This window comes from Sphaeramia orbicularis, chromosome 5 (assembly GCF_902148855.1).
Source record: "Sphaeramia orbicularis chromosome 5, fSphaOr1.1, whole genome shotgun sequence".
Lineage (NCBI taxonomy): Eukaryota > Metazoa > Chordata > Actinopteri > Kurtiformes > Apogonidae > Sphaeramia > Sphaeramia orbicularis.
In genome coordinates this window covers 49,846,771-49,859,353 of record NC_043961.1, presented here as the reverse complement: position 1 = coordinate 49,859,353, position 12,583 = coordinate 49,846,771, and the positions used below count along the sequence as shown (strand labels likewise).

The 12,583-nt window shown below is 33.7% G+C and overlaps 1 protein-coding gene across 2 annotated transcripts; it reads right to left on the bottom strand.

Annotated features, from left to right (window-relative positions):
• Positions 1–2,957: 2,957 nt before the first annotated feature.
• Positions 2,958–11,921, bottom strand: rdh5 (retinol dehydrogenase 5 (11-cis/9-cis)). Of its 2 annotated transcripts, none has more exons than XM_030133832.1 (6): positions 11,762–11,921; positions 10,667–10,744; positions 10,207–10,529; positions 7,658–7,916; positions 4,910–5,073; positions 2,958–3,491 (listed from the first exon to the last, which is right to left on the bottom strand). In XM_030133832.1, the coding sequence occupies exons 2-6, from the start codon at positions 10,696–10,698 to the stop codon at positions 3,271–3,273; spliced, it is 999 nt and encodes a 332-aa protein (XP_029989692.1). In that variant the 5' UTR covers positions 10,699–10,744; positions 11,762–11,921; the 3' UTR covers positions 2,958–3,270. The 2 variants fall into 2 exon arrangements, with proteins under 2 accessions (XP_029989692.1, XP_029989693.1); XM_030133833.1 differs by having other exon boundaries at positions 10,667–10,741.
• Between the last annotated feature and the right edge of the window lie 662 nt (positions 11,922–12,583).

Sequence of the window (12,583 nt, the reverse complement as noted above, 5' to 3'; positions counted from 1 at the left end):
TTGCTCAATCAGGTCAGCTTTCTGAACTATGCTACATATTGGCTTTTTAACATTTTTGCTTACATTTATGGCCATTTTCACATCATATGATACAAAATTCTTTCATATTTCTTGCAATAAACGAGTTCTGAAGATTTTACTTTTGCCAATTTATGATTAATGTTTTTTTTAATATTACAGGTGAATGAAATGGCTTCAACTAGAAGATTTTGCAAAATAAGCCTGACGTATTCTGCTACATCTGCGGTGAATACATAATAAATGATAAATACATCCTGTTAAAAAATGATTTTTTTTTTCTCTTAAAACCTATTTTGGGTGAGAACTATATAAAAAATCAACTGATAAAGTCACAAAAATGTAATCAATTTTGTGAGAAGATCAAATTTTTCAAAATCAAATTAGCAAAAAAACCTGACCTGATTGAGAAAAACAGATGTCATTTTTGGATTTAGCGGTGCAAAATGGTCCTAATTCAGTTGAAAAAACCTATACAACTTGCAAAAAACATTTTTTTGTAACCCAGTGTTATCAAACTCATGGGGGAGTATATTTGCCGGTAACACACTGTGTAAATGCTAAACTGTAAGTAAAAGTTCTGCTTTCAAAACCTTATTCACTTAAAAGTATGCAAGTATTGTCAGCAAAATGTACCTCTAGTAAGGAATATCAGAAGAGTCACTGTGCAGTAAAATGTTTCCTGTCAGTGTTTTACGATTATATATGGTGGTTTTAGATTAATTCTACGGCTATATTAATATGTATGTTGCATTTCATATAGTTGAGTGGATTAATCTACAACAATGCACCATATCGTTAGCCTCATAACATAATTGCTTGAGTCATATTTTTTCAGGCCATAACCAATGATGCAAAATGAAGCAGCAGTGTTAAGAGAGTAAAGTTACACAGATATCACAATTTGGTCAAAAATATGACTTAGGCCAGGGGTGTCAAACTCATTTTAGTTCAGGGGCCACATTCACCCCAATATGATCTCAAGTGGGCCAGACCAGTAAAATAATAACTGTCAAAAAAGTAAAATTACAATATGATAACACTGGGTTACAAAAAAATGTTTTTTGCAAGTTGTCTAGGTTTTTTTCAACTGAATTAGGACCATTTTGCACTGCTAAATCCAAAAATGACATCTGTTTTTATCAATCAGGTCAGGTTTTTTTTGCTAATTTGATTTTGAAAAATTTGATCTTCTCACAAAATTGATTACATTTTTGTGACTTTATCAGTTGATTTTTTTATGCAGTTCTCACCCAAAATAGGTTTTAAGAGAAAAAAAATCATTTTCTAACAGGATTCCTGTTAGGTACAATGGTGTATTCACCGCAGATGTAGCAGAATACGTCAGGCTTATTTTTGCAAGATCTTCTAGTCGAAGCCATTTCATTCACCTGTAATATTAAAAAAACCATTAATCATAAATTGGCAAAAGTAAAATCTTCAGAACTCGTTTATTGCAAGAGATATGAAAGAATTTTGTATCATATGATGTGAAAATGCCCATAAATGTAAGCAAAAATGTTAAAAAGCCAATACGTAGCATAGTTCAGAAAGTTGACCTGACTGAACAAAATTAATGTGATTTTTGGATTCAGCACACCAAAATTATCCTAAATCAGCTCAAAAAACTTAAACAATAAATTTGTTGTTGACCAGTGTAATGTTTACATCTATAACGTTTCCTTAAAGATCTGAATAACATGAACAACTTGAAATGTCTTGAGAAAAACAAGTGCAATTTTAACAATATTCTGCCTCAGTTTATCACTTTACATTCCAATTACAAATACACAAAACATACAGTACCAGGTATAATATTGGTAAAATGGAATTTACTTCTCTTAGGACATTTCAGGTTGTTCATATTTGTTCAGGTTATTCACATTTTTGTAAAAGGATAGTTTGTTAATGTAAACATTTTCATGTAATTTTACTTTTTTTTTTTTTTTTACCAAAACAAAGATAAAATCTGTAGTTGTCATTACTTATAGATTATTATGATACTATTTTACTGATCTGACCCAGTTCAGATCTAATTGGTCTGTACGTGGAACTGAATTAAAATGATTTCAACACCATTGATTGTTAATATCTTCAGTATAATTTTTGCATTTCACTAATTCAGCCTATGGGCCAGATTGGACCCTTTGGCAGGCCGGATTTGGCCCCCAGGCCGCATGTTTGACACCTGTAACTTAGGCAATTCTGCTATGAGTCTAACAATATTCTAAAACATCATTCTTTCTAGTACTGCTGGGAAAAGAAATACAGCATAGGGTTTCCAACGGACAGAAAAGACATTAAATATTACAGTAGTAGTTTGTTTGAGTTTAACTTGAGGATGCTGTGAAGTATAAAACACCTTACATTGTACATTGTTTAATAATAAAGTCACACCACATTACTTAGACCCAGACTTTATCCTTTTTAATGGCAAATATTTTCAGGCATTGTTTCTTGTGTGTTCACATTAAGCTAATCAGTACATCTAAAACACAGATTCCTGATAATAAAACCCTGCATATTCAGCCTCTTGTGGTTAAAAATGAGGAACATACAGTCGCGGAAAAAATTATTAGATCATCAAAAGTCATTAGAAACAATGGTTATGCAATTCAGTACTAACTCCTGTGTGTATCATGTGACTAAATCAGACAGAAAAGAAAACATGGAATGCCTAAAAGCATTGTTTTTTGCAGTACAATGCATAGCTATTGATGTAAGAACTGAAGTGATTTTGGTTATTATCAAGAAAACCATGGAAAATAGCTTGATATCAGCTCTTAAATTAAACTCTCACGAGCCATTTTTTTTTGTTATCATTATATTTGTCCAAACAAATATACCTTTAGTTATACCAGGCATGAAAATGAACAAGAAATTGAAGAAAACAAGGGGTGGTCTAATAATTTTTCTCCGCGGCATTAAAGAGCATTGTCAAAAGGCACAGCATAGTGTTAACAAATAAAACACGAGTTAAACATGGACTTATAAAGTACAGTTTCTTTATCTTCTTTACTCTGTCTACTGTCTGAATGGCTCAAACTGACAAAAAAAACCCCAAACACATTAACATGGAAGATTATGCACATATAAATATAACAGTAACTGCAGCAAAGTATCATTGCATGGGCTGTGTAGATAAGGAATGTGGGTATTTTGAAAGGCAGAAGATTATTTTGAAGTCATCCTCAGGACTGCATCAGAATGACACACAAACAGCTGATAACGCTCTTTCAAAGTCGTCAGGAGTTACACACTCTTTGAAGGACGTGGCAGAACCAGCTTCAGCCCAATATCTACCACACAGGAAGGCATGTAAGAGAGGGGGATCCAGATAAGCTTGGCATCCCAGCCTGCGCTGTATCTGGTACGTGGGTATGCGGCGGTCAGGGCATGCTCCATGGCACTGGTCACCTTGCTGAGGTCAGTGTCGCAGACGGCGTTCATGATCAAACGCTGGACCTTGATGTCTGAGAAGAAGAAGAAGCAGGAATGTTAAAGATACTTTATATCTGACAGCAGAGACCGATCAAAGTAATCGGCAGATCAGGAGTTTTGAGACATTTTTTGCAATAATTCTGTATTATGATGAAATTGGTTTAGCACAGAGGTAGGATGTCAGGAAGTACTGACTTTGAGGGATTTTAAGGGATCAAGTTATACTTTATTGTGTTTTCATTTCCTGCTACCTTATACTTCTACTGTCCTATAACTCAGGGGCAAATATTGTTGCACTATATATATTTTATAGCTTTAGTTACCTTTTAGATACATATTTTACACAGTGAATATTACAACAATCTTTATATTACAACACTTTATTAACCCTTTCATGCATAGTGGTCACTACAGTGGACAGCTGATCAAAGGTGTTTTCTTGTATATTTATGGATTTGTTGTTTTGTGCATAATCCCAAACGCTGCAATTCATATGATTACTGTAACTTTGCTGTTCTTGATAAACCTGATCTGCAGTAACATGTTTGAGTGTAAAAAATTTGCTAATTGTTACGAGACTGTCATAAACTTTTTTTTTTTTTTAAACAAAAAGTTGTTTGTTTTTTTTTGGATATTATCTCCATGCAGGTATGTTAAAATATGAGAAAACATCAGATCAGCAACATTAAAAATGTTTTTATTTCATAGTTTTTGCGTAGTATATCAGTAAATGCATGTTTCTTTGCTTCTAAAATTAAATACATGGTGTCCAGCTGAGTGAACATTTTTGTAACTTGCATGATTAAATAGATTCATTAAAAATCCATTGCATCGTTTTTTTTTCTTCTCATGCCTAAAGAGGAATAAAAACACTCCAGAAAAAAATCTTGACTAAGGTTCTCATAATTCATGCATGAAAGGGTTAAATGTTAAACAGCACTTTCTTTCATTGTCATACATTGCTGAAAACCTAGCTTAGGCTTCCCATACTGTTCCGTATACAAAATATATGACAACCATATGAAAGGCAGACGAGCACATTTAATAGAGACCGTATACACTGATATTTACTGGGTAAATAAAAAAAATAAAAAAAACCTTGAAAGAAAAAGTGCAAATAGAGTTCTCTTGGTTTTTAATTAATTAGTAACATGCTACAACACTGATCTTTCATTATTAATAATCTAGTTAATGTCCCATAATTCTGTAATATCAATTTAAGGAACAAACCTGTGCCTATAATACAATTAGTGAAGGACTTTGCTTGTAATGGAGTGTTTTTGGCACTATTACACAACTGAACAGAGGGTCTTAGATCAGAGGATGTTGTATATTGTACAAAGTGTAAAAGCCCCTTCAGGGAAATCTCTGAATGGTGATATTGAGTTACATAAATGCAAATGAACTGAACCTGAACACTTCCTCCATCATTGGATTAGCGTCTACTTACACTTATCCAGGTACTTGTCTCCGTAACTGGCTTGTACTTCGGGGCTGAGCTGGTTCCACAGGCGGTGCAGCTCCCTCTCCAGGGGTTCCAGACTGGTCACTGCAGTCTTGAAAAATCCTGGCTCAATAATGCACACGTTGATTCCAAAGTAGTTTATGTCTCTCCTGAAATCAGGAAATTTAACAGCACAATGTTAAAAATGAAAAATCATTTTAACAGCAGAGTCAAGGTTTGTGTCACTGGTTACAAGAACTGAAAAAAGTGTGAGAAAATTAGTGTAAGAAATGAATACACAAGAATATCCTATTAAAAAAAAAATAGACGGTAAACATAGTAACCATGGTCTATCCCCTTCCCACAGTAAAAACTGGGGATGAATAGGTTGTACAAAGTACTATCACCCAGAACAACAAAGTCTGTGTTTTTGAGAAGCATCCGTGCATTTCTATAAAAATTTAACTGTTTATCAATGTCACATTTATGTAAAAAAAAAAAAAAAACAAAACATAATCTTTCACGATTAACTGTAATCTTAGATAAATATACTTTATTTATCCCAAACTGGGAAATTTTAGTGCAGCAGCCACAGCACGACACACAGTAAGAATAAAATAGAAGAATAAAAAATAGAACACAAGAGCAAACACACTAGACATAATAAATTAGAAGTATAAAAATAGAACTGGTAAAAAAAAATCTGGACAATCCAACAGTATGGTGCAACAGTAAACTGTAACTGGCAAAAGTAAAAGTACATTTTTTTTTGTGGGGAACAGGTGCATGAATAACATTAAAATTCACAGTGAAAATGAAGGTTTTAAAAGCAGACAGAGGTGAGTTTATTGTACAGTGAAATGGAATGAGATAGATAGATAGATAGATAGATAGATAGATAGATAGATAGATAGATAGATAGATAGATAGATAGATAGATAGATAGATAGATAGATAGATAGATAGATAGATAGATAGATAGATAGATAGAAGCTTTATACCTCTACACCATGACCCATTAGCACCGGGAAAATTGATTTTCCCAGTAATAAGATGTTTAATTTCTGTTGCAATGCTCACTGTAATCATTTAGTGTATGTGTATATGGAATCTGTCAACCAAAATTAATGTCCAAAATTGTTGTTTTCACGAATAGTATTTTTAGTAAAAGCAGTGAAAATGTTTAAACTCATATAGAAGGATAGATTTTTCACAAAAATTATAGCAAGTAGAACACAATTTTACTAGCTTGTGATGGCTACAAATAATAAAATAAAACAAAATAAAACAAAATAAAATAAAATAAAGTTGAACTGGATTTGCTAGAAGTGTCTACAATTTTATTTAAATTTTATTTGACGGGAAAATATATGCCTAGGCACTGTTGCATTTGAAATTTAAATTGATGCAACAGATGTAATGTATATGAGACTTGTAGTCATAACTAATTTGCGGGCCTCATCCCTAATTCTATGTGAACATGCTAATTAGGAGGCTAAAACAGTATGCAAGATTTATTTAGTATGTCCAGAACCATACTATGAAACCAGTAGGGTTGAACTTTTAGCCAGGCAAACTGAAAGTCCATGCTAACATACTAGTATTAGTAATAGATAGATAGATAGATAGATAGATAGATAGATAGATAGATAGATAGATAGATAGATAGATAGATAGATAGATAGATAGATAGATAGATAGATAGATAGATAGATAGATAGAGAGGGGGGGGACAGACGACAGATAGATAGATAGATAGATAGATAGATAGATAGATAGATAGATAGATAGATAGATAGATAGATAGATAGATAGATAGATAGATAGATAGATAGATAGATAGATAGATAGATAGATAGATAGATAGATAGATACTTTATTAATCCCGAGGGAAATTCAAGGAATGTGTCAGGAAAGTTGTCCTGTATCTGTCCTTTCGACAGTGGAGCTGTAATAGTCTGTTAGAAAAGGTGTTTTGCTGTTTACACTTCCTCCTACTCCTTTCTGAATATGCAAATGAAGTCCTATGTTGTTATGAGTTTTCATATTTTCTTGAAATCTGTTTTATTTCTAGGCACTAAGGTAGGATTATTTTCTTTTGTTGCATATTCGAAATAAACTGAACTGAACTAACTTGACAGGATATCTGTATACAAGTGTTCAGCTAGACTTAAAAATAAACAAAAAAAAGATTTTGGCAGCCAGAGGTCAAAGGTCAAGGTTGCTGTGACCTCATGTCTGCTTATTCTTATGAACATTAGTGATATTTTAGGAACTGATGAGACTTTGAAGTCCAGAGGTCACCTGTGAACTCTACAGGAACAGATAATGACACAAGGACTTTGGATGCATTTGATTGAACTTGTGTTTCTCGTTACTATTGTATTTTGCTGTCGACTGGGTGAGCTCAGCCGAACTTCTGCCGATATTCTTCCTCGTCTGGTGTTGTCAGTGAGCTTTGATGATGACTGAAATTCTCTCAATAGTAGGAGGGTTCATTGCCCTTAGTGTGTGTCATTGTTTCCCGAATGAATTACAAGAAGTGTTCACTCTAAGCTGCGTCTCCAAATCTGATCCGCCTCACGGGAGTGTAAAGATTATGACTTGAACCGACTCGCCATTATAATCAAAAATACCATCTGTGTTTCTGAAGGAGAAGAAAAGCCTAACCGGGGGAATTATCTCTCTGTGTAGTAAAACTATACAGATTTTTTCCAGTCCTTTCTTATCTGATATATCTTTAGGTTCAATTACCTGAGGCAGTCAGAGAAAGACTCCACTGCAAACTTGGATATGCAGTATCCACCACCGTTTGCGGCCACCCTTCCCAGCACTGATGCCACGTTTACGATACGGCCTCTGGCTTTTTTGATAAGAGGCAAGAAAGTCATCGTCATACCGATCACTCCATTCATATTGACTTTCAGTGTGCTGTGGAAATCTTCCACCCTCATCCACTCTGAAGGACCCATCGGTAAAGAGCGTCCAGCATTGTTCACAATTCCCCAAAGTCCTACAGAAAGACAGACAAAAAAAAAAAAAATAATAATAATAATGGATTAAAATTATAAAGCACATTTCTATTTACACATACTCAAAATATGTACTTTGGATCCATTATTCATTTACTCACACATTCACTCTGGTAAAAGATGAGGAGAATAAACATGGGAAAGATGTGCTAAGTGAATTTTGGATAGAAACCCTTTAACAGGCATCATAACCACCTGGTTGACCTTTATTGTGTTTAAAAATATTTTTGATTGGTCTTTATTTTAATCATATTGACAATATCTACGTGTTGTAAAAAGATATGTTTAGAAAGCTATGAAAAAATGCTTAAAGTTGGGCATTTTTGGGCATTTCTTTATATTACTATGAAATTTAAAGCAAATTATTATTGAACTTCATATTCTAAACTCTTTAATGATTCTGTTATAAAAACTATTAAATCAATATCACATTAAATGGTATGTCTATGGTAGTTGGCTCCTCTGATTTAGCATGAAAATGTGTATGGTCATAATTCACTAATTTCTTTTCCAAAATGGACTTTGTGTGCTTTACTTTCAGATTGGATCAATAAACCCATTTACTCTTGACTCTTTTAATGTGATACAATCTAGTGGTACCCATTATTTCTGCTTTAGCCTCTTGAAAATGAACAGATTCTGCAATGAAAGGCTACAACTCCAGCCCAAAGCAAAGGAAATTTAATTTAGCTGCCTTTTTCTCTATCTGAGGTTTGTAAAAGATGGGGTGCCTGTTTAATTAAATAGCCGTGTTGTATTGAATACAGTGTTATGAATAAATATGAGGAACTACAGTATAAAAGTATAGAAGATCTAAAGGTTGATATGGTCTGAATATTGGAACATATCCAGGCTGTAATACATGAAAAGTAAAAATCAAACAAATAAAAGACTCCATTGATTCTATTTGTTAGTTTGTGTCTTGAGTTAACCTAAAAGGACAAATCAACCAATAGCTGGCTGATCTATGGATCTGCTTCCTAAATGGGTCCCATGAACCGAGGTTATTATCGTTAACGAAAACTAATGAAATGACGAAAACTAGAATTGTAAAAACATTTTTGTTAACTGAAATAAATAAAAACTATAATTAAAAGAAAAAAACGATAACTAACTGAAACTCTATTGTGGGCTTACAAAACTAACTACAACGGATAAAAATTATGGATAAAATTCCCTTCGTTTTAGTCTTTGTCAATGTCGGATTGATATGAAATCGATTTATTTCCCTCAAGGAATTTTAGCTGCTGGCACCATATGACGTTTAAAGTCCTTCACTTGTGGTCACTTGTGGTTTACAGTCGTCTTCTGGTCCTCACTCTACCTGGAAACATGGAGACTAAAGTTGGGAGAAAGCAGCAGAGTCCTGTCTGGGATTTATTTGAATACGACGGAGAAGAAGAGAAAAGATACGACAAAACTTAACCCTTTCTTGCACGAAGTATGAGAACCTTAATCAAAATTTTTTCCAGAATGTTTTTATTCCTCTTTAGGCATGAAAAAAAAATGCGACTGAAAATTTTCTTCTGAAAAATAAATAAAATAAAATAAATAAATAAATAAATAAAAATAATAATAAAAAAAATGTAAAAAAAACCCAAAAAAACATAAAAAATAATAATAATGAAAAAAAAAAATTCTTATGAACCTATTTTTCATAAAGTTGCAAAAATGTCTACTCAGCTAGACACCACGTTTAATTTTTGATGCACAGAAACATGTATTTACTGATAAATTGTGTGAAAACTATGGGGAGGGCTTGTGATTCTGGGGGTTTATGCTCAGGGGAGATCTACATAATGATACCAATTCATGTCAGAAAAGATATGTAGTGTCTTAAAACTGTAATAAAGATATGTCTAAAAAAAACCCAAAAAACAAAACAAAACAAAACAAAACAATGAAAAGAACAACAAAATCCATGAATATACACGAGAACGAGTGTAGAATAGCTATCCACTGTAGTGACCAGTATACTGTACATGAAAGGGTTAAACTAAACTAAAACTAAGCATTTAGAAAAGAACAAAAACTAATAAAAACTCTCAAACCTGCTCTAAAAACGAATTAAAACTAACTGAATTAGAGAAAAAAAGGTCAAAACTAAATAAAACTAAACTGTAATGAAAAAAACAAAACTATTAGAACCTTGCCATGAACACAACTGAAAAGCTGCTAAATGTGGAACCAGGAACACAATAAATGATTTTCCACACATGAAATGTATTTTAACTGATTAAATATATTCAACTAACTCCACTCATCTCTCACCATTCTCTCCAACCTCCTTCTTGGTCCACTCCATAGCTTTCTGAATACTGTCCTGGTTCGTCACATCCAGGAGGATCGTCTTCAGATAAGGCCCTGCGACCCTCTTCAGATCATCGGCTCCCTTTTCTGTCAGACATCCGGCCAAAACACGGAAACCTTTACGGTCCAACTTCCTACACAGCAGGTTTCCAAAGCCAGTGTCACAGCCGGTCACAAACACATATTTATCGGTGAGATTCTCAATTTCCAGACTGTCTCTGTACAGCCACACGACGATCCACAACACCACAAAGGTAGCAGCGATGTACAACCAAGCATTTTCCCTGAGACACAGGAAGGTTTAGGACAAGAGGAGACAAACTTAGATTATTCTATTATCTTTGAGAGGAGATGGTTCAAAGGTTAGTCCACAACTGTGAGATTATTGGCTGAAATATAATGTGACACAGTTAGTACTCACCCTAAAAGGTCATAGATAATCTGTGTATCCATGTTGCTTGCAGGACTTGAGGTGAGCTTTGGTCAGCCAGAGGACCTGCTAAAAAAAAAACAAAAAAAAAAAACGTGCTGAGCAAATGTTACTGACATGGCATGCAGCCAAATCAGATTCTCTGAGCTGGAATGAAAAGTAGAAATACAGTGAATAATTTCAGGAATCTCTAAAAGCAAATCCCTCCTTGATTTCTCAATATTGTGGGGTTTTATTGAATCAATATGCTGTTTTATTTAACCTCTCTGATAAGTACACAGAGGCACAATGAATTTGTTCTCTGTGGGGGCCTCTGTGAAAAAAAAAAAAGGTGCTTGTAATAAATAACTGCTTTTGCCACATGAGAAATCTTTGGATAATACTCTTACAGAAGAAAGAGCATTTGTGAGTGAGGGGAGGTATAAAGGGGGGGAAGGAGGGGAAGGAGAGGGATGGGAGCATTGTTTTGAAGAATAAATTTAATGCCCGTGACAAAGCTGCTTAACCTGCTCAGTGCTCCACGCCAATTATTTTTCAGACTTATTGGCATAGAAACAGAAAAAAAACAATAAAACTTCATCGGAGTTATTTTCAGTAACAAATCTGACTCACACTGTTGCTGTTCTCATCAATTCATATTATCCTTTAAATTATATTTCAGGATGGGAAAATGCATTTTTATTCATACACAAATATGAAAAAATTATCAGCATGTTTTTGATCACCTGAACCCGAGCAGATACATAATCTTAGCTACTATATACTGCATGATTTTCTTTATTTAATTTTTTTTATTTAATTTTTTTAAAAATTTTATTAGTTTACTTAACAGGGACATTGTACATTGATTCACATTGCTGTAAATGCACCAGAGTTAACCTCATAACTATTTTTCATCTGCAGTCCCTACACAGATGTTGAATTATCCCCCATTTAACTAATTACATGCTTGATTTAAGAAAAAAAATATGAGTAAAGCAGCTATGGAAAATGAACAATAAATGCAGTGTAAAAAGTTCTTTAAATAAATCAGCTCAATGCACGGATGAAATAGATACTGTCTGGTATAAAAATGTATAGTCTTACCTTTTCTTGTGTTGTTTTTTTTTTAGGTGTGATCAGACTCCACAGGTTCCTCTCTGTGCTTTTTCCCTTTCTGGTTCCTCTTGTGTCTTAAACTCAAAGAGACTGGTCAGAGAGAGACTTTATCCCTGCAGTTTATCCCTTAAGACAAGTCCGCGATTAATAATCCCCACTCCATAACCGTTTGGTTTGTGCATGTGTTTGAGTAACAAAAAAAAAAAAAATGGGGGGAATGTCAGAACATAGAAAGAAAATGTGTGAAGTACAAGCACAGGGATATCACTGAGTTTTTATAATGAGTAAAGTCAGAAAAAATTCTGATTACAGATTACAAACTTAATTTTCATGGTTTTTCTCCCTAAAATATAATATATTTTCAATATTATGTCTTATGTATTACTTATAATAATCCCAAGCTTTAAAGACTTATGTACCCTTAAAACTTTTGTATAATTCCATTGCTGCCTTGTGTTTACAGACCTGTTATATCAGTTACCACTCAAACAATATATGCATTATACTCTAATTATGTGTAACCTCATACTGAAGACGTGTACACAAAAATAAATGAATGACGGTGAATGTGTTTTGTGTATTATCCAGTGTACTTCACACAGAAATAACAGCTTGAAAAAACTAGTAAACTGAACAATTCTGAGCTTCCACGTCCTTATAACACGGCAGAGAATTGAGATGTAATTAGTTACCAAACACACATGCAATTACATGAGTGAGCTCTACATCCACGTGTGGTGTGACATAAGTTTTCCTCGTGTCACACATTCCTTTGTCCAGTCACTCACTAGGGAAATATTTATCCTCTTA

Coding starts and splice junctions, on each gene's coding strand:
- rdh5 (XM_030133832.1), bottom strand. CDS start 10,698: ATGGATACACAGATTATCTATGACCTTTTAGG. Junction 7,917..10,206: donor GAAGGAGGTTGGAGAGAATG/GTGAGAGATGAG, acceptor GTCTTTCTGTAG/GACTTTGGGGAATTGTGAAC. Junction 5,074..7,657: donor TCTTTCTCTGACTGCCTCAG/GTAATTGAACCT, acceptor TCCTGATTTCAG/GAGAGACATAAACTACTTTG.